Here is a 22343-nt window from a genome sequence, read left to right as displayed (position 1 = left end):
ATCAGATGATGAAGATAATAATAATAATAATAATAGTCTGGCTTTTCAGTTTAAGCCTCCTGGTCTGTTTGTCCCATAGTCTAAACCCAGCTACTGTATGATATCTTAATAAGGGAGTATTTAGAACTAACTGGTGGCAGTGGAGATTTGTGGATGATAGGCGGTATACAAATTTAACGAAGAATAATAATAATGAAGCAGGTGCTACTTTTGGCTCGAGAGCTTTTTACTCAGCTCCGTTCTGTCCTGCTGTAAGTTATCATAGAACTGCAAAGTTGGAAGGTCCGACCCCATCACAATGCGGGGGGGGGGGGATGCAGTTGTACCTTATGGGGGTCGAACCCGCAACCACTGAACCCAGGGCCAGATTTAGATTTGATGAGGCCCTAAGCTACTGACGGTAATGGGGCCCTTTATATTTCCAGCTGTTCTTTGTCATCAACGAATTGTCAGTTTTTTGTGTTGAATATGTGCTATTCATAGGAGCCTACACAGCACAAAACACTGTTGATGTATGTAGGTTTTATTTTGTTTTTTATCTTATATTTTGGAAATAAACACCCAGGTTTTTTTTCTTTAATTTTTTTGGGGGCCCCTATTTGGGGCCCTAAACTATAGCTTGTTTATCTAATACGTTAATCCGGCACTGACTGAACCCCACGCTTTCCCCCTCAGCCCCATTTCCGTAGAAGTGCAGCTCTTGGCCACAGCCCTGGATTCTCCTCAGGTGATGTGGCAACACGTGTGTCTGTGTATACCGTGTGTGTGTGTGTATATATATATATACCGTGTGTGTGTATATATATATATATATATATGCAGGTTTTGGTGTCTTCGGGTGTCTTCCCGTGTAAGAGTCGGGGTGTCTGTGCGACGTTTCGACGAGGTCTCACTCGTCATCTTCAGGCTGGTGCTTTCGGCTTCTTGTTACTGGAACAGAGCAGAGTCTGGTGTTTGAGTTCCTATAAATACTGTTGAGGGGTGTGGTGTATAGCCTCCAACGTTCTGGGCAGAGAGGAAGTTCCTAGATTAGTGTGCCTTTTCTTCTTTTGTTCCTTAATTACTTGAGGGATATCTTGGGTGATTTCATGAGTGATATTCTGAATATCACTGGGTGGGTCGTTAAGTGTAGATTAGTTGCTAAAGCTTTCGTGTCTTGACCTCTTGAGCTTGTGAAGAGTTTTTCTGAGAAGATGGCTGTGCTGCATTTAGTTGTGCTCTGGCTTGGCTTCGTGTATAGGGGCGAGCTATGGTTTTGTGCCTTGTGCCAGCAAGATCTGTGTAGGGATTGCAGGGGGGTGCAGCATCCGGAGGTGCCACTATAGTTTGGTAACTGGATGGAGTCTGTAATATGTCTGTGGAGAGGGTCTGGGTTTGGGTCTGGTGTGGTTGATTGGTGACGGCGATCCCTACACAGATCTTGCTGGCACAAGGCACAAAACCATAGCTCGCCCCTATACACGAAGCCAAGCCAGAGCACAACTAAATGCAGCACAGCCATCTTCTCAGAAAAACTCTTCACAAGCTCAAGAGGTCAAGACACGAAAGCTTTAGCAACTAATCTACACTTAACGACCCACCCAGTGATATTCAGAATATCACTCATGAAATCACCCAAGATATCCCTCAAGTAATTAAGGAACAAAAGAAGAAAAGGCACACTAATCTAGGAACTTCCTCTCTGCCCAGAACGTTGGAGGCTATACACCACACCCCTCAACAGTATTTATAGGAACTCAAACACCAGATTCTGCTCTGTTCCAGTAACAAGAAGCCGAAAGCACCAGCCTGAAGATGACGAGTGAGACCTCGTCGAAACGTCGCCCAGACACCCCGACTCTTACACGGGAAGACACCCGAAGACACCAAAACCTGCATTCCTGTACCCGTGAAAATCTACGAAAGCATATATATATATATATATATATATATACCATGTGTGTGTGTGCCGTGTGTATATATATACCGTGTGTGTGTGTGTGTATATATATATATATATATATATCGTGTGTGTGTGTGCCGTGTGTGTGTGTATATATATATATATATATATGCTTTTCGTAGATTTTCTTGTTCCAGTAACAAGAAGCCGAAAGCACCAGCCTGAAGATGACGAGTGAGACCTCGTCGAAACGTCGCACAGACACCCCGACTCTTACACGGGAAGACACCCGAAGACACCAAAACCTGCATATATATATATATACACACACACACACACACACACACAGTATATATGGCTGAATCTGGGCTCAGAGCCTCCCTAGGCTGGGGCAGTGTATCTCTATACAGTGGTACCTCAGGTTACATACGCTTCAGGTTACACACTCCGCTAAAGTGGTGCTTCAGGTTAAGAACAGACCTCCAGAAGGAATTCAGTTCTTCACCCGAGGTACCACTGTACACATATATATGGACACCCCATGTATGTATGGATACACTGCCCCTGCCTGGGGAGGTTCTGACCGCAGATTCAGCCACTTTACCCAAAGGGGAGGGCAAGGGGGGCCGCGGCGCCGCCTTCTCCATTCCGGGGGCCCCGGGAATCATGAGGCGGAGAGGGAGGGAAAGGAACGAGAGGCTCCGGGGCCGCGCTTCCCCATTTCCGCTCCTCCAAAGCGAATGGGGGACCCCCCCCCCAGTCCCTCCGACGAGAGAGCGGGGCTGTATCGGAAGAAGGCTTCCTAGGCCGCCCTGACGAGCCGGCGAGCCGCCAACTCCCCGCCCCGCCACCTCCCGAGCGGCGGGCGGAGGCGGAACCTTCTCGCGCGGCCCCGGCGGGCGAGGGGACGCCTTTCGGCGCCGGGCCGCCTTCCGCCTCGCCGCCCGCCATGGCGGTGGACATCACGCTGCTCTTCAAGGCGAGCGTGAAGACGGTGAAGACCCGGAACAAGGCCCTGGGGGTCCCGCTGGGCGGCGGCGGCGGCAGCGACGGGCCCCGCGACGACGCCCAGGCCCTGCTCAAGCGCGGCGGCGGCGGCGGGCAGCGCTCCAAGGGCGACTTCTCCAGCCGCGCCCGCGAAGTGGTGAGTGAGTGGGGCTGGCCGGGGCGGGGGGGCTGGCCGGGGCGGGGGGGCGGGCGAGGAGGGCGCCAATCAAGCCCAGGAAACAGGGTCTGGCCGCGACTCCCGGGGCAGCTGCTCAGCTGGGGCTGCTTCTTATCCTGAGGCTGCGTATGGCTATTCGGAAGTGAAGAAGCGGCACTCTGCACATGCTCGAAGGGGTTGGAGTTCTGCCTGGGTAGGATCTGGTGTGTTAAAAGAAAAGAAAGAGGGGTGGGAAGTATGTTGGAGCATATTCTTTGCGGGTCTGATCCTCTTGCATTCCCCACCCAGCCAGTGGCGACAGTGTAAAGGAGGATGGGGTGTTAATTGTTTATTTTTATACCGCCTTTTTAGCCCAATGGCTCCCAGAGTGGTGAACAACATTAATCCGTATTATTACAAAAAAGTACAATACAGTACTGTACATAAAAACACATATATCAAGACAATATAAAATAGCGGCAGGGTTTTCAATGGCCAATGTCGGGAATGTGTGGGGAGAATAGAGCAGCTTCAATAAGGTGCTATATATCAGAAGCAGTCTGTAAAACACTCCTGACACTAGCTGTCAACCCAATACATACATGTCTGCCCAGAAGTAAACCCCACTAAAATCTAAGGGATTTAAGTTCAGGTATGTGTTTATTAGCGGGACGCAGGTGGCGCTGTGGGTAAAAGCCTCAGCACCTAGGGCTTGCCGATCGAAAGGTCGGCGGTTCGAATCCCTGCGGTGGGGTGCGCTCCCGTCGTTCGGTCCCAGCGCCTGCCAACCTAGCAGTTCGAAAGCACCCCCGGGTGCAAGTAGATAAATAGGGACCGCTTACAAGCGGGAAGGTAAACGGCGTTTCCGTGTGCGGCTCTGGTTCGCCAGAGCAGCGTTGTCACGCTGGCCACGTGACCCGGAAGTGTCTTCGGACAGCGCTGGCCCCCGGCCTCTTGAGTGAGATGGGCGCACAACCCTAGAGTCTGGCAAGACTGGCCCGTACGGGCAGGGGTACCTTTACCTTTATGTGTTTATTATGGGATTGCAACCTAAAGCACCTTGCAGAATAGGAGTGGGCTTTTGGAGAGTGAAAAACTCATACCCTTTGTGGCAATTGTTTTTCTTCACTGCTGAAGAAAAAGGAATCTTTTCACCTGCAACGGAGAAATGTGTTCACAAAATATATAAAAGTTGTACTGCAACATTATCATAATAGGCATCTTGTTCAGTGGTTGAATTTAATATCAGTGATTTACATCACAGTCTTATGCATTTCTACTTGGAAGTCCCTCTGAATCTATTGGGACCAACTGTAAAATAACTGTAGAGTAGGAGTGGCCAACTCCCAAGAAACTGTGATCTACTGACAGAGTTAAAAACTGGCAGTGATCTACTGATGCAATAGTAATAGCAGCTTCTGCCCCAATGAAAGGGACATTATCCACATATCATGCACTGGAGCAAAAGGGTCAGTACAAATGCAGTAGAATATACAACTAAACTGTAATGCTTATTTTACTACTAATACAGTGGTGCCTCGCAAGACGAAATTAATTCGTTCCGCAATTCTCTTCGTCTTGCGGTTTTTTCGTCTTGCGATGCACGGTTTCCCATAGGAATGCATTGAAAATCAATTAATGCGTTCCTAGGGAAACCACCTTCAGACCAGGTCCGGGGACAGTCTGTCCCCGGACCTCTTCTGAAGGCTGGGGGGGGACAAGGGCTTTTCTTCCCACCCCCAGCATTTTAAAAAACCCTGGGACAGCGGAGGACTTCTCCGCTGTGCGGGGCTATCTTAAAATGCTGGCGGGCGGCATTTTAAAATCGCTCCGGACAGCGGAGGACTTCTCCGCTGTCCGGGGCGATTTAAAAGCCCCTGGGAAGGCAGGCGGGGGGGACAAAGACTTTCGCCCCCTGCCCGCCTTCAGAAGGTGTTCCCGCCCTCCTCCCCACTTCGGAAGAGCTTTCCGAAGTGGGTCGGCGGGGCCAGGTGTTCCCGACCCCCCTCCCCACTTCGGAAGAGCTTTCCGAAGTGGGGCGGCGGGGCCAGGTGTTCCCGACCCCCCTCCCCACTTCGGAAGAGCTTTCCGAAGTGGGGCGGCGGGGCCAGGTGTTCCCGACCCCCCTCCCCACTTCGGAAGAGCTTTCCGAAGTGGGGCGGAGGGGCCAGGTGTTCCCGACCCCCCTCCCCACTTCGGAAGAGCTTTCCGAAGTGGGGCGGCGGGGCCAGGTGTTCCCGACCCCCCTCCCCACTTCGGAAGAGCTTTCCGAAGTGGGGCGGCGGGGCCAGGTGTTCCCGACCCCCCTCCCCACTTCGGAAGAGCTTTCCGAAGTGGGGCGGAGGGGCCAGGTGTTCCCGACCCCCCTCCCCACTTCGGAAGAGCTTTCCGAAGTGGGGCGGCGGGGCCAGGTGTCCCCGCCCCCACGCCCCACTTCGGAACAGCTTTCCGAAGTGGGGCGGCGGGGCCAGGTGTTCCCGACCCCCCTCCCCACTTCGGAAGAGCTTTCCGAAGTGGGGCGGCGGGGCCAGGTGTTCCCGACCCCCCTCCCCACTTCGGAAGAGCTTTCCGAAGTGGGGCGGCGGGGCCAGGTATCCCCGCCCCCCGCCCCACTTCGGAAGAGCTTTCCGAAGTGGGGCGGCGGGGCCAGGTGTTCCCGACCCCCCTCCCCACTTCGGAAGAGCTTTCCGAAGTGGGGCGGCGGGGCCAGGTGTTCCCGACCCCCCTCCCCACTTCGGAAGAACTTTCCGAAGTGGGGCGGCGGGGCCAGGTGTCCCCACCCCCCGCCCCACTTCGGAACAGCTTTCCGAAGTGGGGCGGCGGGGCCAGGTGTTCCCGACCCCCCTCCCCACTTCGGAAGAGCTTTCCGAAGTGGGGCGGCGGGGCCAGGTGTTCCCGACCCCCCTCCCCACTTCGGAAGAGCTTTCCGAAGTGGGGCGGCGGGGCCAGGTGTCCCCGCCCCCCCCACTTCGGAACAGCTTTCCGAAGTGGGGCGGCGGGGCCAGGTGTTCCCGACCCCCCTCCCCACTTCGGAAGAGCTTTCCGAAGTGGGGCGGCGGGGCCAGGTGTTCCCGACCCCCCTCCCCACTTCGGAAGAACTTTCCGAAGTGGGGCGGCGGGGCCAGGTGTTCCCGACCCCCCTCCCCACTTCGGAAGAACTTTCCGAAGTGGGGCGGCGGGGCCAGGTGTCCCCGCCCCCCGCCCCACTTCGGAACAGCTTTCCGAAGTGGGGCGGCGGGGCCAGGTGTCCCCGCCCCCCCTCCCCACTTCGGAAGAGCTTTCCGAAGTGGGACGGCGGGGCCAGGTGTTCCCGCCCTCCCCGCCCCACTTCGGAACAGCGTTTTAAAATGCTGGGGGTGGGGAGCGAAGCGCTGCCGACCCCCAGCATTTTAAAATCTTCCCAGGACACGGGGAGATTTTAAAATGCTGGGGTTCTGCAGCGCTTCGCTCCCGACCCCCAGCATTTTAAAATCTTCCCAGGACACGGGGAGATTTTAAAATGCTGGGGGTCTGCAGCGCTTCGCTCCCGACCCCCAGCATTTTAAAATCTTCCCAGGACACGGGGAGATTTTAAAATGCTGGGGGTCGGCAGCGAACGCTTCGCTCCCGCCCGCCAGCATTTTAAGATCGCCCGGGGCAGGCGGGGGGGAGGCAGGCGGGGGGGAGCAAAGACTTTTGCCCCCCGCCGGCCTTCAGAAGAGGTCCTCTTCTGAAGGCCGGCTGTGGGCGAAAGTCTTTGCTCTCGACCGCCAGCATTTCCCTATGGGCTTTCGTCTTGCGATGCAAGCCCATAGGGAAATTCGTCTTGCGAAGCGCCTCCAAAACAGAAAACCCTTTCGTCTTGCGGGTTTTCCGTCTTGCGAGGCATTCGTCTTGCGGGGTACCACTGTACTGTATATGAATTTCTAATGACATCTTGTTTTATTTTGCCTTTAGCTGTGAACCATTAGAGCTGGGGGGTTGTCGTAGTAGCAACCGTGGGCAGCTATTAACATTGACTAATGGGAAAGTGTAGTCCTAATTAGTTCAGTTCATAAAAACCTTTTCTTCCACAGTCCTCACCAGCACTCCAGTTCTGCTTAACTGTTAAGTGATCCATTTTAGTGTCAATATTTGCACTTCCTTTTCTTCTAATAGTTAATGCTAACCACTAATACAGTGGTGCCTCACAAGACGAAATTAATTCGTTCCGCGAGTTTTTTGTCTTGCGGTTTTTTCGTCTTGCGAAGCACGGTGTTGGAAAAGTTTTGGAAAAGCTTCAAAAATCACCAAAAACCTCAAAAAAGGCTACGACACCGCGTTCTATGAGTTGCTCCTCGAAGTCAAGTCGCAACTGTACTAACGGTGTTAAGAAAAAGGAAACAAACTTGCAAGACGTTTTCGTCTTGCGAAGCAAGCCCATAGGGAAATTCGTCTTGCGAAGCAGCTCAAAAACCGCAAAACCCTTTCGTCTAGCGAGTTTTTCGTCTTGCGAGGCATTCGTCTTGCGGGGCACCACTGTATCTGTTGCTACAAAGCCTCCTTGGAATGTGTACATGTACCTGAGCTTACATTTTATTCTTCACACAAACTTCACATCACATCTATATATAAACCCTTGGAAGGCTGTTGATGTATGTAAACCAGAGAAATTATCTCTGAAAATAAGGGCACCTTGTTAGCCTAGTATCTAGAATGCTTTTTTGCAGGGGAGAGGAGATTGCAAGTAACTTGCTTACCTCTTTTCTGAGGAGCGATATCCTGGCAAACTATATGTTTGTATGCAGAGAGCCCCATGTTTAATCCTTGGCATCTCCGGTTGGATGAACCTCCTGTAGGGGTTGGGCTCTGGAAGACCTGAAACCTTGTAGAGTTGCAGCTAGCTCTAGTAGAAAGTACTAGGCAGTGGCGTAGCATGGGGGGGTGCCAGGGGTGCCGGCCGCACCGGGCGCAACATCTGGGGGGGCGCGAGTCCAGAGGGCCCAGCCCCGTCGTGCCCTCGGCCCGCCCCTATTGTCAGAGCGGCCGGCCAGCCTCTGCCTGCTCCTACCTTGCCCACCCGAGGACTGCGGCAGCGCCCGCCCCTGTGGCCACCTACCCCCGCCTCGCCCATTGGCTTGCCTCCCTCGGCCCTGCCTCTCTCTGATGGCCGCGGGGGTGTCCTGCTCGGCGCCGGCGCCTTTTTTCAGGAGGTAGGGAGGCTGGACGGGGAGGTGGGGTCGGAAGCGGGCAGAGAAGGAGGGGAGCTCGTAGCCAAAAGGGCTGCACCGGCCGGCAAAGGGCAGGGGAAAGTTTGGAGAGGAGAAACGCACCGTCATGATTTCCCGGTGGAAGCGGCAGGATTAGGGATGGCGAAGCGTAATTACGCACGAATTTCGCTGGGTGAGAGCTTCGGGGATCGATCGGCGGAAATGGGAATCAATTGGAATATGACAAAGAGAGAGAGAGAGGGACCATCATTCATAGGCATAGATTTGTAGGGTTAGGGGGCGCAAATCCACGGGTTAGGGGGCGCAAATTACTTGCCTTGCCCCGGGTGCTGACAACCCACGCTACGCCGCTGGTACTAGGCTAGATGCACTAGGAAGTACTGGAACTGATTCATCTGTTCTGAGCTGTATGGTGATCTTGTAAAATAGTTGAAATGTACAGCCTTATGAAGTGATACCCAAGCACTAAACTACTGGACATTAGGTAGTTCTGATTAAAGTGGTCATTTGCTGCCAGAGTTGGTGTTGCAATAAAATAAAGTGAAGTGTTTACTGCAGCTATAAACTCAACTTGATTATGTAGACAGAGGATTCACTCACATTTTTATTCCTTTTCTTTTGTTTGTTATATTTGTGCCACTGCTTCTATTACCACACAGTAAAACTTGTAACTGTAAAACAAAGTTGAGGGCATGGGAAGAGACTTTGCCGCCTCTATGTCATGTTTCTGTGCCTGATGCTTGTCTTGCGTAGGAACACAGGAAGGGGCGCACTTTTCCACCACTGCCTGTTGTGTTGGGTTCTATGCTGTACATGTAGGAGTGAGCTTTGCCTCCTCTACATCCAGCACAGAAATGCAGTGGGATGGAAGTGAAGGGACAGAATGATTTGTCCCTTTGCTGCCAGCTTGCTTGGTTTCTGTGTGGACAGCGAGAAGGCAAAATGCCCCCCTCCGTGGCCAGCATAGAAACACAGTTGGTTGCTGGGGGGTGGGGGTGGCGAGTCGAGCACTCCAAACCTCTTCTGGCAACTTCCTCACTTGCCTGGATGTGGTTCTTAGTTGCCTGTGGCGACCAGGCAAGTGGTTAAAACAATGATGGGGTAAACCAGAAATACTGTCTATTGCAGCATGCTTTGCATTTACAAAGTTTATTTTAATTGGTGACCGTTATAATTAAGAGCAGGGGAAAGAGAACATGCACGTCTGCAGCGTAGGTTAAGTGTTAATCAGCTCTGCAGTTTAGAGAACACTTTCTTTTAATGAGAAGCTAGTTCTTTTAAATCAGGCTCATAGCTGAGGTTATAGGACAGCTAGTTCTTCCTCATGTAACAATTTAAATACAAACTCATTGATACTGTAGTTTATACAGTATTATGTTTACACATATCTATTTTAAATATTGAACTAATTCCCATATCATGTAGCACAAGTTTTATTTTTGCAGAAAAATAACAAATAAACAATATGAAAAGTTATGTTTATGTCAGAAACTAATTTAAAACTAAAGAGCATGCCTTATTTAATAGTAGATAAGGTTCCAGACCAGTTAATAGTCCTTTGAGTAGTGCCTCTGAAGTCAGCCAAGTAGGATGTGTGTACAGGTCAAGCAGTTCGAAATGCTGAGTTTAGTCTAGTAATATATATATATATATATATAAAACAACTAGTATGGGTATATGAAAAGTGAGGTTTGGAGGATAAGCAGGGTTGCTGTAACTATGAGCTGCCTCTCTGAGGTGACAGTTACCAGTTTATCTCTCGCAGGTTAAATAGTATGTTGCTGAACACCGATACCAAAAGGCTAAGAATTTTTATATGCCTCTTTTCTAAAATATGTGCCATGTAGACAAAATATATTTGTTTGTTTTATTACACTTAATGTGAATAATTGTACAAACAATGTGCATACACTACAAATGTAAACTACTTTTAATCCCATTCAGTTGTCACAGCTCCCAGACATCTTCTTTCCATGATTGGATAACTCCCCGCTCCCTTTTCTGTTTATATTGGTCTGAGTAAGAGGCAGAATAGTGACAGAATGAAAACTTGTTGAATGTGAAGTAGATTTGCCTTCTGTGTTTGTTCTTTAGCAGTTTTGGTATCCTGGATTTCATTTCTATTTTTTAATATGTGTCCTAGTCAGACTTCAAAATAATTTAAGTAGTCTTCATGGGAACACATTAATTCAGACAGTTTTCATTTCCTAAATAATTTTTTTCTTTTAGAAGACATCTGAAGGCAGCCCTGTTTAGGGACGTTTTATTTTGTTTTTAATGTTTATTTTGTTTTTAATGGAGTTTTATTTTGTTTTTAATGTTCTGTTGAAAGCTGCCCAGAGTGGCTGGGGAAACCCAGCCAGATGGGTGGGGTAGAAATAAATTACTATTATTATTATTATTATTATTATTATTATTATTCATTGGGACCTTAAAAGTATAAACATCTGATAAATAAGTGTCTTAGAATAATTGGTGTGCTCCTTTAATTAATGTAGAGAAACTGGTCCCCACTGTGTTAATTCTGTTTCTGGAGCTAAATTGAACAATTATTTCAAATGTGACTGGGTGGCTTTTAGGGGTTCTTGAAATGTCCATGCTGTTGTTTTGAAGTTAATTTTATTGAGGGGATTGTGGAGACAAAGCCTTTCCCTGATAGTCAATAGTTCCCCCTGGAAATTTCATTACAGTTCTTGTTCTTGAATTGGGTGCATCTTGATGGGGATTTCAGCCAACACAGGCATGTTCTCTTTTGCGCTGGACATGGGACTGTGCTTCCCCTTTTCATAATGGCTCCTTCACTTTTGCGGTAATAACAAACAACTGAGGACAGCAAAGTAACATGAAAGAGAAGCATGAAAACAATTTAATGATTAGCACCGAAACGAATATTTAATTAAAATAAAAGCCATGCCTAAAAGCCTTAATGCTGACTTTTGGAAACCGAACCATGCTGTGGTGTTTGGAAAGCCCAATGTCCTGTACAGTAGATATTCCAAATTGCTTGGGAACTGGAGCTTACATTTGCAAGCTTGGAATGTCCTGCGGATAATTAAGTTGTGGTCAGGCTTTAGAAAAATACAAAGTTCTCAAACTATGATTTTATAAACATGCTGCAATAACATTTCTTTATATTTAACAGTTTCGTATAGAAAGCTGATACTCTCACAAGGCATTGATTAAAGGTAAAACATCAAGAAAGGAAAAATATTAAATTAAAACTTCAGTTAGGATGTTGACAGTTGGCTTGTAATATTAAACAGATGTGCGTGTTCTTGGGATATTCTTCTTTCAAAGCCTTGTTGCCAAGATTAAAAAAAAAGACAGCTACATGATTTTTTATTAATGTTTAATTCCCTTTTACTTTAGATTCTCTTTTGCCTGGTTCAGTTCCTTTGGATGCTGAGATTTTAAGAAGGTCTTTGTATAATTCATTTTAGATCAGAACACATGAGATTGTGCCCATTATTTAAAATTCTTGTTTAGAAAGTTTTCACTTTTGCTTTGCATGTTAAATTCGTTATTTATGTAATTGATATGTATGTGGGAGCAGAATTCGATCCACTTAGATCCATGCTGATTAGAAGTAGTTTATAATAGATAACAGAAAATCATTAAACTTTTCTACATTGAATTGTAGTTCAGTATAGTGCTGCTTCTTTTTTAATTGTGAGAAAAACACTAGGAAATAATGTGATCAATTAAAGAACTTCTTTTTGGAACAACTAATGTTTAACTCGGTATGTTTTTGCTTTTTATCCGTGGCTTTATTTTAAATATTATGTTATACCATGAAGTCCCAAGAGCTACTTAGAGAAGGAGATTGCCAATGGCACTCTTAACTTCTTTTTCTTCCAATAGTTGACACCCGCATGTTATACCACAACTTCATTTTTATGATGTTTTGATTATTTTATCATATACCACTGTGACATTTTATAAATCTTCTTATAAATAAATAAAATAAACTGCTTTAAATCTTCTGTCTTAAAAAAAGTCTGCCATGTAAAACACAAGTCTGAAGCCTCCATGAGCTCAGCATGTTCTTTGGCACCTGACCCTGGCATCTAAGGATAGTTGTAGACAACTATCTACCAAGCTGTTTTTTTTTTTTTTAGCAGATATAGATAAAGTTATTTTCAACAGCTGGCTAGACATTGCCAGATATCAGGGCTACATGGAGACCTTCCTGGGCACTTTGTTGTTCAGTCCTTTCTAAATGACTTGGATGAAGAAATTGAGGGGCTGTCCATCCAATTTGCAGATGACACCAAATTGGGAGGATTCAAGATGACCTTAACAGGCTGGAGAACTGGAACAAAACTAATAAAATGAATTTCATTAGGGACAAATGTATGGTTCTGCAATTAGGCAGGAAGTATCAGGTGCACAAATATAAGATGGAAGAACCAGGCTTACTAGTAATACATGTGGAAAAGGTGTAGTGGTCTTAGTGGACCACAAGCTTAACATAAGTCAACAAAAAGTGAATGCTCTTCTAGGCTGCATCAACAGAAGTACAGTGGTACCTTGGTTTCCAAACTTTATCAATCTGGGAAGTATGTTCCAAAACCAAAGCGTTCCAAAACCAAGGTGCGCTTTCCCATAGAAAGTAATGCAGAATGGATGAATCTGTTCCAGACTTTTAAAAACAACCCCTAAAACAGCAATTTAACATGAATTTTACTATCTAACAAGACCATTGATCCATAAAATGAAAGCAATAATCAATGTACTGTACTATAAAATAAATAAGACAGTATTGTAGATGATAAAAATTAAAATTATTTTTCCCCCTTATGTGCACTGATAATTGTTTGGATAAGGGAGCTTTTATCCATTTCTGCAGTCACACAATCAATCACTAGCTGAACTGGGTTCCACACAGTCACAAGTCAGTACCATAAAACGAAGGACAAGTCACAGTAAAAAAATCCAAAAAAGCCACACAAACAAAAGCGCATTTTTTTTTAGCAAAAACAAAAGCTCCAAATATTACCTCTGTGTTGCGTGGGTGCTCAGACAGTGGGTGTTGAGCTGACAGACTCAACAGGAAGCCTTTGATAAGCAGTGGGGGACTCAATTTACAAACGGAACACACTCAACAGGAAGCGGAACATGTTCCGCTTCCAAGGCAAAGTTCACAAACTGGAACACCTACTTCCGAGTTTGCAGCATTCTATTTCCAAGTTGTTCATAAACTAAGCTGTTCTAAAACCAAGGCACCACTGTATAGTGTCCAGATCAAAAGAAGTAATAATACCACTGTATTCTTTCTTGGTGTCAGACCACATCTGGAATACTGTCCCCAGTTTTGGGAACCACAATTTAAGAAGGGTACTGACAAGTTGGAATGTGTGCAAAGGAGGGCAAAAAGGATGGTCAAGGTTGTGGAAACCAAACCTGATGAGGAATGGTTGAGGGAGTTGGGTATGTTTAGCCTGGAGAAGGAGAGACTGAGAGGCGATATGATAGACATTTCCAAGTATCTAAAGGGTTGTCGCATGGAAAATAAAGTGAGCTTGTTTTCTCCTGCTTTGGAGGGTAGGATTCGAACCAGTGGAGTCAAGTTACAAGAAAGGAGTTTCTGACTAAGCACCAGGAAGAACCTTCTGGCAGTAAGAGCTGTTCAGCAGTGGAACAGTCTCCCTTGGGAGGCTGTGGACTCTCCGTCCCTGGAGGTTTTTAAGCAGAGGTTGGTTGGGCATCTGCCATGGATGCTTTAGTTGAGATTCCTGTGTTGCAGGGGGTTGGACTAGATGACCCTTGGAGGCACCCTCCAACTCTTTGATTGTATGATTCTAAGTTATTGCTTGGTAAATAACCACTTGTATGCTCCATGAATTGACTGCAGTGGCAATGGCTATGGAGAGTAGACCCATTGAAGTTAATTGACATGACTTAGGTTTTTTAATTTCACTGGGTCTGTGGCGAGTAAGACTTAGTTGACTACAACCTCATGTGTTCAACATCAATTTCTTGTTTCCTGTTTCAAAATTATATTTTTGTTAAATTTTCAAATGTACATATTCCACAGTAAAATACAAAACGTTAAATCCAACAACTTTCGTTCTTCTCCTTCCATGGTTCCTTTATACTTCCAAAATATACTGCATATTCCATGTCAACCATCTACTTTACCCCTTTTATATAATATTAATTTAAATGATACTGTTGAATTTATATTAATCCCCCTAGCATTTTCACTTGCTTACTCCACACATAGTTTCCATTCCTCTTTATACACTCAATCTTTTTGTTCTCTTACCCTGCTGGTTAGGCCTGCTAGCTCTGCATATTCCCTCATTTTAGCTGCCAATTTGGGACCTCTCCCACCTTCCATTTTTGAGCTAACAAAATCCGATCTGCTGTCATTGCATACATAAATAACCTTTTCTGACCCCTGGGTACCTCTGTCTGTACCATTCCTAAAAGGAATGCCTCTTTGAGGGGGGTGGGTGTTGTTTTAAACAGTTGTTTCATTTAGTATAAATTATTTCCAAGTATAGTGGTACTTCGGGTTACAAACACGTCGGGTTGCAAACTCCGCTAACCCGGAAGTAGTTGCTCCGGGTTGCACACTTTGCCCCAGGCTGAGAATGAAAAGCACGTGGAGAAGGCATGGCGGCAGCGGGAGGCCCCACTAGCAAAAGCGCGCCTCAGGTTAAGAATGGTTTTGGGTTAAGAATGGACTTAAGAATGGTTTTGGGGTGAAGGGTTGGTGGATGGTGATGGGGAAAGGATCTATTTGTGGGATTGAGTGTAAGTATGTTTGAACATTTTTAAGGATTGTATGAAATGTATGTTTGTATATATGTATTAATGATGAATTCAAATTTCTAATAAAAAATTAAAAAAAATAATTAAAAAAAGAAGAAGAATGGACTTCCGGAACGAATTAAGTTCATAACCTGAGGTACCACTGTAGCCCTTAACCATTCTGCATGACCACCACATATGGTGAAATATTCCTTTTGCTTCTTTACATTTGCAACACCTATCTGTTTCAGTTTTATACATCTTTGCTAATTTACTTAGAGTTAGGTATCATCTATAAATCATTTTCATATACGGTAGTTCTCCTTTAATGTATAACATGCAGTAAATTTTAAGTCAGTCTTCCACAGTTTCTCCCAGAAGTTGAATTCTATGTTATACCGTATATCTCTTGCCCAATGTGTCATTGATGATTTAACCAGCTCGTCTTTTGTTCCCCAGCCTAATAATAATCTATACATTTTAGATAATACTAATAATTCTAATAATTCACTTTCAGATTGTGAGCTTTGCTCCATAAAACCACATTTTTTATCCAACTTAAACTTTTCATTTAGTTGGTAATACTGCAACCTGTCTGTCCCTAGGTTCTTTAATTTTTTCCCACGTCTTCAGTTTGATTTCTCTCTCCGATAAGTCCAGTAAATTTCTATATATTGCCCATTGTCTGTCCATATTGGTCTTCTTCAATGCTATAGCTTCTATTGGTGATAACCACAAAAATGTTCCCCTCTCCAACAGATTTTTATATTTCTCCCAGACTCTGTAGGTATTCCTTCTTACCACATGGTTCTAGAAGTTCTTCTATATATATATTAGCATTTCCATACCATAAACACAGGTGCCAGCCAAAATTAATACCATGACCTTCCAAATCTAATAGGTGGTTTTTTAAATAGCAAAATTCATTCCTTTAACCAACATAAACATGCCGCCTCATAATATAATTGTAAATTGGCAATTTCTTATTTAGGCACATATCTTCTGATTACAAGTTGAGCATAAACAGTCATAAGTTATGTTGTAACTCATTCTGCTTTTTGTAAATCTCTTTGATTTTTTTTTTTTTTACAATCAAGCGGAATATAAATTTTCCGAAATAAGATAAATATACTTTTACAGTTTGAAGCCATTATGCCTGACTGTGGTTAGTTAGATTGTTTGATATTATATTATCCCTGGCCTTGAAAATTGCAGTGGTCTTTAGGAGTGATCTCCCGTTCATGAAATCAGGCTTAGTATAACTATTCTGGAATGTAAAACACCCCTTTCCCCCTTTTGTATTGAGGATAAATCATGATGAAATATTTCTCATTTCCCTGTTTTCTTCCCATTATAATGTATAATGCAAATAATTTTCTCTGAATTTTAAGACCTGATCCCTATGAATTGTATGCAAGTGGTTTCAATTCAAGGGGAAGAATGAAGAAATAGGGCATATAAATAGATTTCTTTCCTATGAAAACACATGCATAGTCTCAGCTTGTTTGTTTATGAGCCCAGTTTGCATTGTGTCTCCCCATGTTGATTTGCTTTTTTTTTTTTTTTTTGCCACTTGAGAATGCAGGGTGAGGGTCATTTGATTTAATGCTCCTCTGTATTAAAATAAACCACTGTCTATTGAAAACTCAGTGACGGAGTGTGACAGATTTCAATACTACCTTTCCCCCTGACATACACATTGTCTGTGTGTAGGAATCAACTCCTCCTGTAGCGGGGTAGTATTTCACCAGGACTCTAACCAGACACAGGTTTGAAATAGGCCTTTTTGTTTCTAAACATCAGTAAGGCATCCTATAAAGATAAAATGTTCTATCTTTCCAACTAGCTTTGTAGAATGAAGACCCAAAGCATGCCTTGTAGGGTGTGGCTGCTATTCCATTTTATCCTTACAACAACCTTATGAATTGGACTCATCTGAGAGATGGAGTTTGGCCCAAGATCACCCAGTGAACTACATGGCCAAGCAGGGTTTGACCTGTGAGTCTCTTTTCCACGTCCCATTTTCTGAGTATTGCACCATAGTGGTTCAGTTTTATTTGAAACTTGTTTGGATGGTATAAGAAAAAGCAAAGTGTACTCTTTTGAATAAACAGTTCTTTTGCTTCTGTATTTTGTCAGGCTGCAGATGGTACTTCTGTTTTGCCATATCTGCATAGTAAAATGGGAGTGGCATTGTAGGGTGTTTGCTCAGTTAATTATAACATCAATTAAGAGTGTGTGTGGTTGCAGTAGTTCATTGTTAGATATATGACCCTCCTGCTAAAATAGAAGACATCACACGATTCTGTGTGTATGTATGTTGAATGACGTGTTCAGGGTTTTTTTAATGCAATTTTGAAAATATGCAAGATGTAGCAATTAACCTACATGTACGTATATAATACTAGAAAATGGGCAACTTATTATATTCAAAGACAGGATCTGATAGGCTCAAATTGCTTAAAACATCAGTTATTGAAGATCTACCCAGGGGAATTTAAGAAACCATTTAACAGATGAAAGTACATTTTGAAAAGTTTGACCTTACAGGCAATCATAAAATGAATGCAAACAGTGCTTCTCCCCCTGAAATGTATAGAGCCCATCTGTGTCTAATCCAGTAATTACAGACTGAGTTCAATTACCTTTTCAAACTTGGAGCAGACTGGAGACTAAGCAGTGAATGTGCATGGGGTTTTGTCTAGACCTCAGTTGACCACAGTCTAAAACAGGAATTTATATCTAATTTTATTTTATTTTGTTCAGTTTGGTAGCTCTTAAAAGATTCATTTTGCTACTTAAGTTATCAGATTCTGGAAGCCCAGTACACATGTATTGCTGTACTTGTGTGTGAATATGTCTTAAAAAAAAAAAAAAGTTTGTGAGAAAAGTAGTTGGCATTTGCAGGGTAAGGATTTGGGGAGTTTATCTCCTTTTAAAAACTGTTTGAGAGCAGCCATGCTTTTGTTTCTCAGTTCTTTGTGGTTTACTCCGGTTCTGTTTTAATACTGTGGCCTATAATATGCATTGCATAATGAATAGTATTTTGAAAGAATTATTAACAGTAATTTTCAAATGTAACCCACTATAAACAATAAAGCACCTTTACCATCTCCCCTAAGGATCATGCAGCTAGGCTGCCCGTGTGTGCTGGCTTTGTGTGGGATCCTGGGCAACATGTTAAAATGATGCTGGAGCGCATATTCTTGCCTAGCCCCATTATTTTCTTATTTTAAGTAACTGGGTTTTAGGGGCTTTCAATGGCAAAGTGAGGCAGAAATGTTTGGGCATGTACCATGTGCTCAAGTTAAAATCGTCTCTTTGCTTTCAGCTGTTTCTCTCATTTAAATCAGTAGAAGGTCTGAACAGTAGCACACAGTCCTTGTAAATAGATTGTAAACACAGCTGCAGGAACTGATTCCACTGTTTGGAATGAAATGAAATGACTCGCTATCAATACAACAACATAGCATATTCTCTTCCTTGCATGTCAAATAATTCATCTGGCGATGAGATATTAGCATGGGTCGCACATCATGCTAAGCCAAACTATGCCTTATTGACAGCATGTGGGCTTCTGGAGAGGAAATTGCTTCTAGTTTGCTACTCGGTCAGTTTTCTGCTGCGGAGCACGGAGCTCCTCTATGGTTTGGCTTAATGGGTAAACTGAACCCAGGCTTGTGGTTTGTCTCTCTCTACACTAACCATAAACTTTAAACTATAGGACAAAACTTGGTTACAGCTCATGTTTAGTGCGGAGAGAGCTAAATAATGAGCCAAATTTGGGCGACATGCTAAACCAAACCATGGCTTATAAGGTTCAGTGCGGAGCAGGAGCAAAATGACTAGGGAGGACCAAGCGGCCATTGTTTTCTCTCCCAGGGCCTGTGTGCATTCATGCTAAATCATGCTTTGGTTTACAAGGATGTGTGAACCAGGATATTATTTGCTAAGTTGATAAATTGGGTATGCCAACAACTGTAGTCTTACACAATATTCCGTGGGTCAGACTTTATTATTAATTTTACTTATTTGTTTACTACAAAAAAAGTGTCCAATCAATTCAGAAAAAGATATAGCATAATAAAACCATTCTAATAATCTATGAGGGATACGGGTGACGCTGTGGGTTAAACCACGGAGCCTAAGACTTGATGATCAGAAGGTCGGCGGTTCGAATCCCCTTGACAGGGTGAGCTCCCATTGCTCAGTCCCTGCTCCTGCCCACCTAGCAGTTCGAAAGCACGTCAAAGTGCAAGTAGATAAATAGGTACCGCTCTGGTGGGAAGGTAAACGGCGTTTCCGTGTGCTGCTCTGGTTCACCAGAAGCGTCTTAGTCATGCTGGCCACATGACCCGGAAGCTATACGCCGGCTCCTTCGGCCAATAAAGCGAGATGAACGCCGCAACCCCAGAGTCGGCCACGACTGGACCTAATGGTCAGGGGTCCCTTTACCTTTATTAATAATCTATAAACAAACCCAGTAGAAGAACATTTTATGGAATTGCCACCAACCAGCTGGTTGCAATCCATCAAATGCCTGGGAGAAAAAAAGGAAGTTTTAACTTGACACCTAAATGATGTTATTGATGGACCTCATTGGGAAGAGCATTCCATAAGTGGGTAGCCATAACTGAAAAAGTTTTCTTCCCTGTTGATACCTTTTGAAGCTTCCTCAGAGGGAGCATTCAAATAAAGATCACAAGTGAAGATGGAAGGGTCCAGGTAGGTTCATACTGGGAGAGGCACTTCGGAAAAGATTGTGGTCCCAAGCCATCAATGTTAAAACTAGCACTCTGAATTGGCAACCAGTGCAGTTGTGCCAGAATTGGTGTGATATGCCAACAATTGGGTGGCCACTAGCTAAATATTCTGAACCATCTTCAAAGGCAAACAAATATACAGCACATTGCAGAGCATATATTACTGCAGCCAAGTCATTCCTGTCCATATAGGGCCACAGCTGAGCCACCAGACAAAGCTGGCGCTCTGCACTCTGCACCACTGAGGCTGCCTATGCCTCATGTGACAGCAGTGGATCTAGGAAGACACTCGACTGCAGATCTGCTCTTTCAGAAGGAGCTTGACCGCCACCCGCCTGGTCAGAAGTTTCACTTAATCCAGTTGTATTTCCTCCCACCTATTGTTTTCAGACTTTGTAAAAGTTAGTACTGTAATTTTTCATTGAGACCATTGTGGAATGTTGTAGGCTACATGGCATTTATTTCAAATGTATGAACTATGCCTTTCAATTTAGCACCCTTTTCAATAAAATCAAACAGCAATTTTTTAAAACTTTTTTTTTTTAATGAAAGCGATATTGCCTAAGTGGGTATAATTAAGTTGTAAGAAGTGGCCCATCAACTGAAATCCTATGACGAGAAACAAGACGCTGTTTAATAAAAGGAGGTTCTTTTGCAGGAACAGTACTCTGATTTTCATTAAGTAAATGGTATTCTCAGCTACTTTATCTAAGCTCGAGATTAATTTCTATGGTTACGGGTGGATATAAATCTGTAGTATGCTTTTCAAAACTGATTGTGTTTGTTCACAACAAGATTATAGCAGCCTTCTTCTATAATAAGTTTTTACTTTAAATCCCCCCCCCCATTAAATGCATAGACATAGGTGGGGTGCAATTCCAGAGCCTTCATAAAAAAAAATAAAAAGATATATGCTGAAGTAGAATTACAGAAAGTAGACATTAAAATACTAAATAGCAGTGCTTTCCCCCCTAAAAACATGTTGAGGGGTACTCTCATTTTCCTACTCATATTGAAATACTGCCCCTCAATGAGGCCAAACTTAGATTCACAAAATGTTTAGGGGTATGTGTGCCCCTGTGTCCCCCCAGAAAAAACCACTGCTAAATAGGGTTCATGGTTTCAGGCAAAGGGAAAAATGAGTGCCCCTTAGTGTACACCAGGTATACAGTGGGGAGCCTGAGGTCTGGCTCTTTATCTGGCCTTTGAAACTATCCCAGGCCACATCCTGCATCAGCTCTGCTCATGTGACCCCAAACTCTGTTAATTTCTCCTTCTTGTCTGGGTATAGAATAGAGAGAGAAGTGCAAGTGTGTGTAGAAACTCTTCTAACATGCAAAGGTAAAATTTACATGCCTTGTCCTGTTCCCTTTTGCCTCCGGCCCTGCCTACCAATAATTGGTTGTGAGCCCCATAAAATTGCCCAGAAGCAGAGGTGAGCCTTGAACTAAAAATGGTTCCTCGTCCCTGCTGTGCACTAGGACTTCTAAGTATTCATTTCTATACTTCAGCTCTAGCAGATAGGCATATTTAATGCTGAGTAATAAACACATAATTAATGATGATAAACAATATTTCTTCCACGAGAAAATCTGTCTACCGTGCTTTTTATTGAACAGAAGAGATTCCCCCCCCATACAATCGTATCCTATGTTCTGCATGTGCAACAGAACTTCCTACTCGTCTCCTTTTGTCTCTCCTGTGCACCCTCTTGCACTGAAAATCATCTCCAATGGGTTGGGAGACCCTCCTGAGCACTTTGGGGGAGAAAAGAGGAAGTATTGTTGTGTAAGTGAAACTTTGTTTGTTTAACGTTAGGTTCAACCTAAAATTTTGCTCCCCTAAATACAATTGCTAATGTTAAAATGTAAATTTCCCAGAAAGTTATGTATGAGCCAGATTAGATTACTGTTCGTGTAAAGCATGGTGGAAAGCATGTTTATTCTATTGTGTGTGTGTCCGTGTACACTCATGTATTTTCCATATAGAGATCATGTCACTTTTTGTTCCCTCATTCCACACAGAGAAAGATTTTCTGAAGCATGGCTTATTTATAAAATAATAGTCAGGAAACATGTTTTTGAGATTCTGAATAACATCAGTATAACTTGTAAGTAGAGGATATACAGAAGGAAATATTGGTAATGGAAATTGCAAATAAGGAATTAAAACACTTTTAAAAGCAATGATATGTGAATGAGAATCTCTGTATGGGGCTACTGGTTACAGCCAACTCATTCTCAGAATATGGAATCTTTTGTAGCCAAAGCAGCACAATTCACACACATAAGAGAGGCATCAGTAGGCTTGAAGGAGTCCCAAAGAATGCTAACTAACTAAATAAACTGAAAAACCCTTTTGGGGCTAGGTGGGTGGAATGCTGACTGACTGTTGGCAAAGACAACAGAAAACCTAGAAGAGAGGAAGTGGAAGGGAGTACAGTGGTGCCTCGCAAGACGAAAAGAATCTGTTCCGTGATTCTCTTCGTCTAGCGGTTTTTTCATCTTGCGAAGCAAGCCCATTGACAGATTAGAGGATTAGCGCTATTAGTGCTATTAGAGGCTTTTAGCGGCTTTTAGTGTCTTATCTGCTGATCGGATCAGCTG

General features: G+C 44.3%; 1 protein-coding gene and 1 long non-coding RNA gene across 3 annotated transcripts in view; both read left to right on the top strand.

Annotated features, from left to right (window-relative positions):
• Nucleotides 1-2788: 2788 nt before the first annotated feature.
• The window catches only part of STX18 (syntaxin 18), a 53066-nt gene continuing 33511 nt past the window's right edge, over nucleotides 2789-22343 (top strand). Inside the window, exon 1 of the mRNA XM_082238579.1 lies at nucleotides 2789-3026. Within this exon, the coding sequence (XP_082094705.1) occupies nucleotides 2832-3026 (195 nt within the window). The 5' untranslated portion in view covers nucleotides 2789-2831. The remainder of the gene's footprint in view (nucleotides 3027-22343) is intronic.
• Nucleotides 10548-15753, top strand: LOC309541156. Of its 2 annotated transcripts, none has more exons than XR_014223649.1 (3): nucleotides 10548-11400; nucleotides 13764-14895; nucleotides 15089-15753. It is a non-coding gene; the product is annotated as an uncharacterized lncRNA (long non-coding RNA). The 2 variants fall into 2 exon arrangements; XR_014223650.1 differs by having other exon boundaries at nucleotides 13759-14895.

Source organism: Podarcis vaucheri, assembly GCF_965113315.1.
Source record: "Podarcis vaucheri genome assembly, chromosome: 9".
Lineage (NCBI taxonomy): Eukaryota > Metazoa > Chordata > Lepidosauria > Squamata > Lacertidae > Podarcis > Podarcis vaucheri.
The sequence above is the reverse complement of the archived record's forward strand: the minus strand, read 5'-3'. Positions and strand labels throughout refer to the sequence as shown.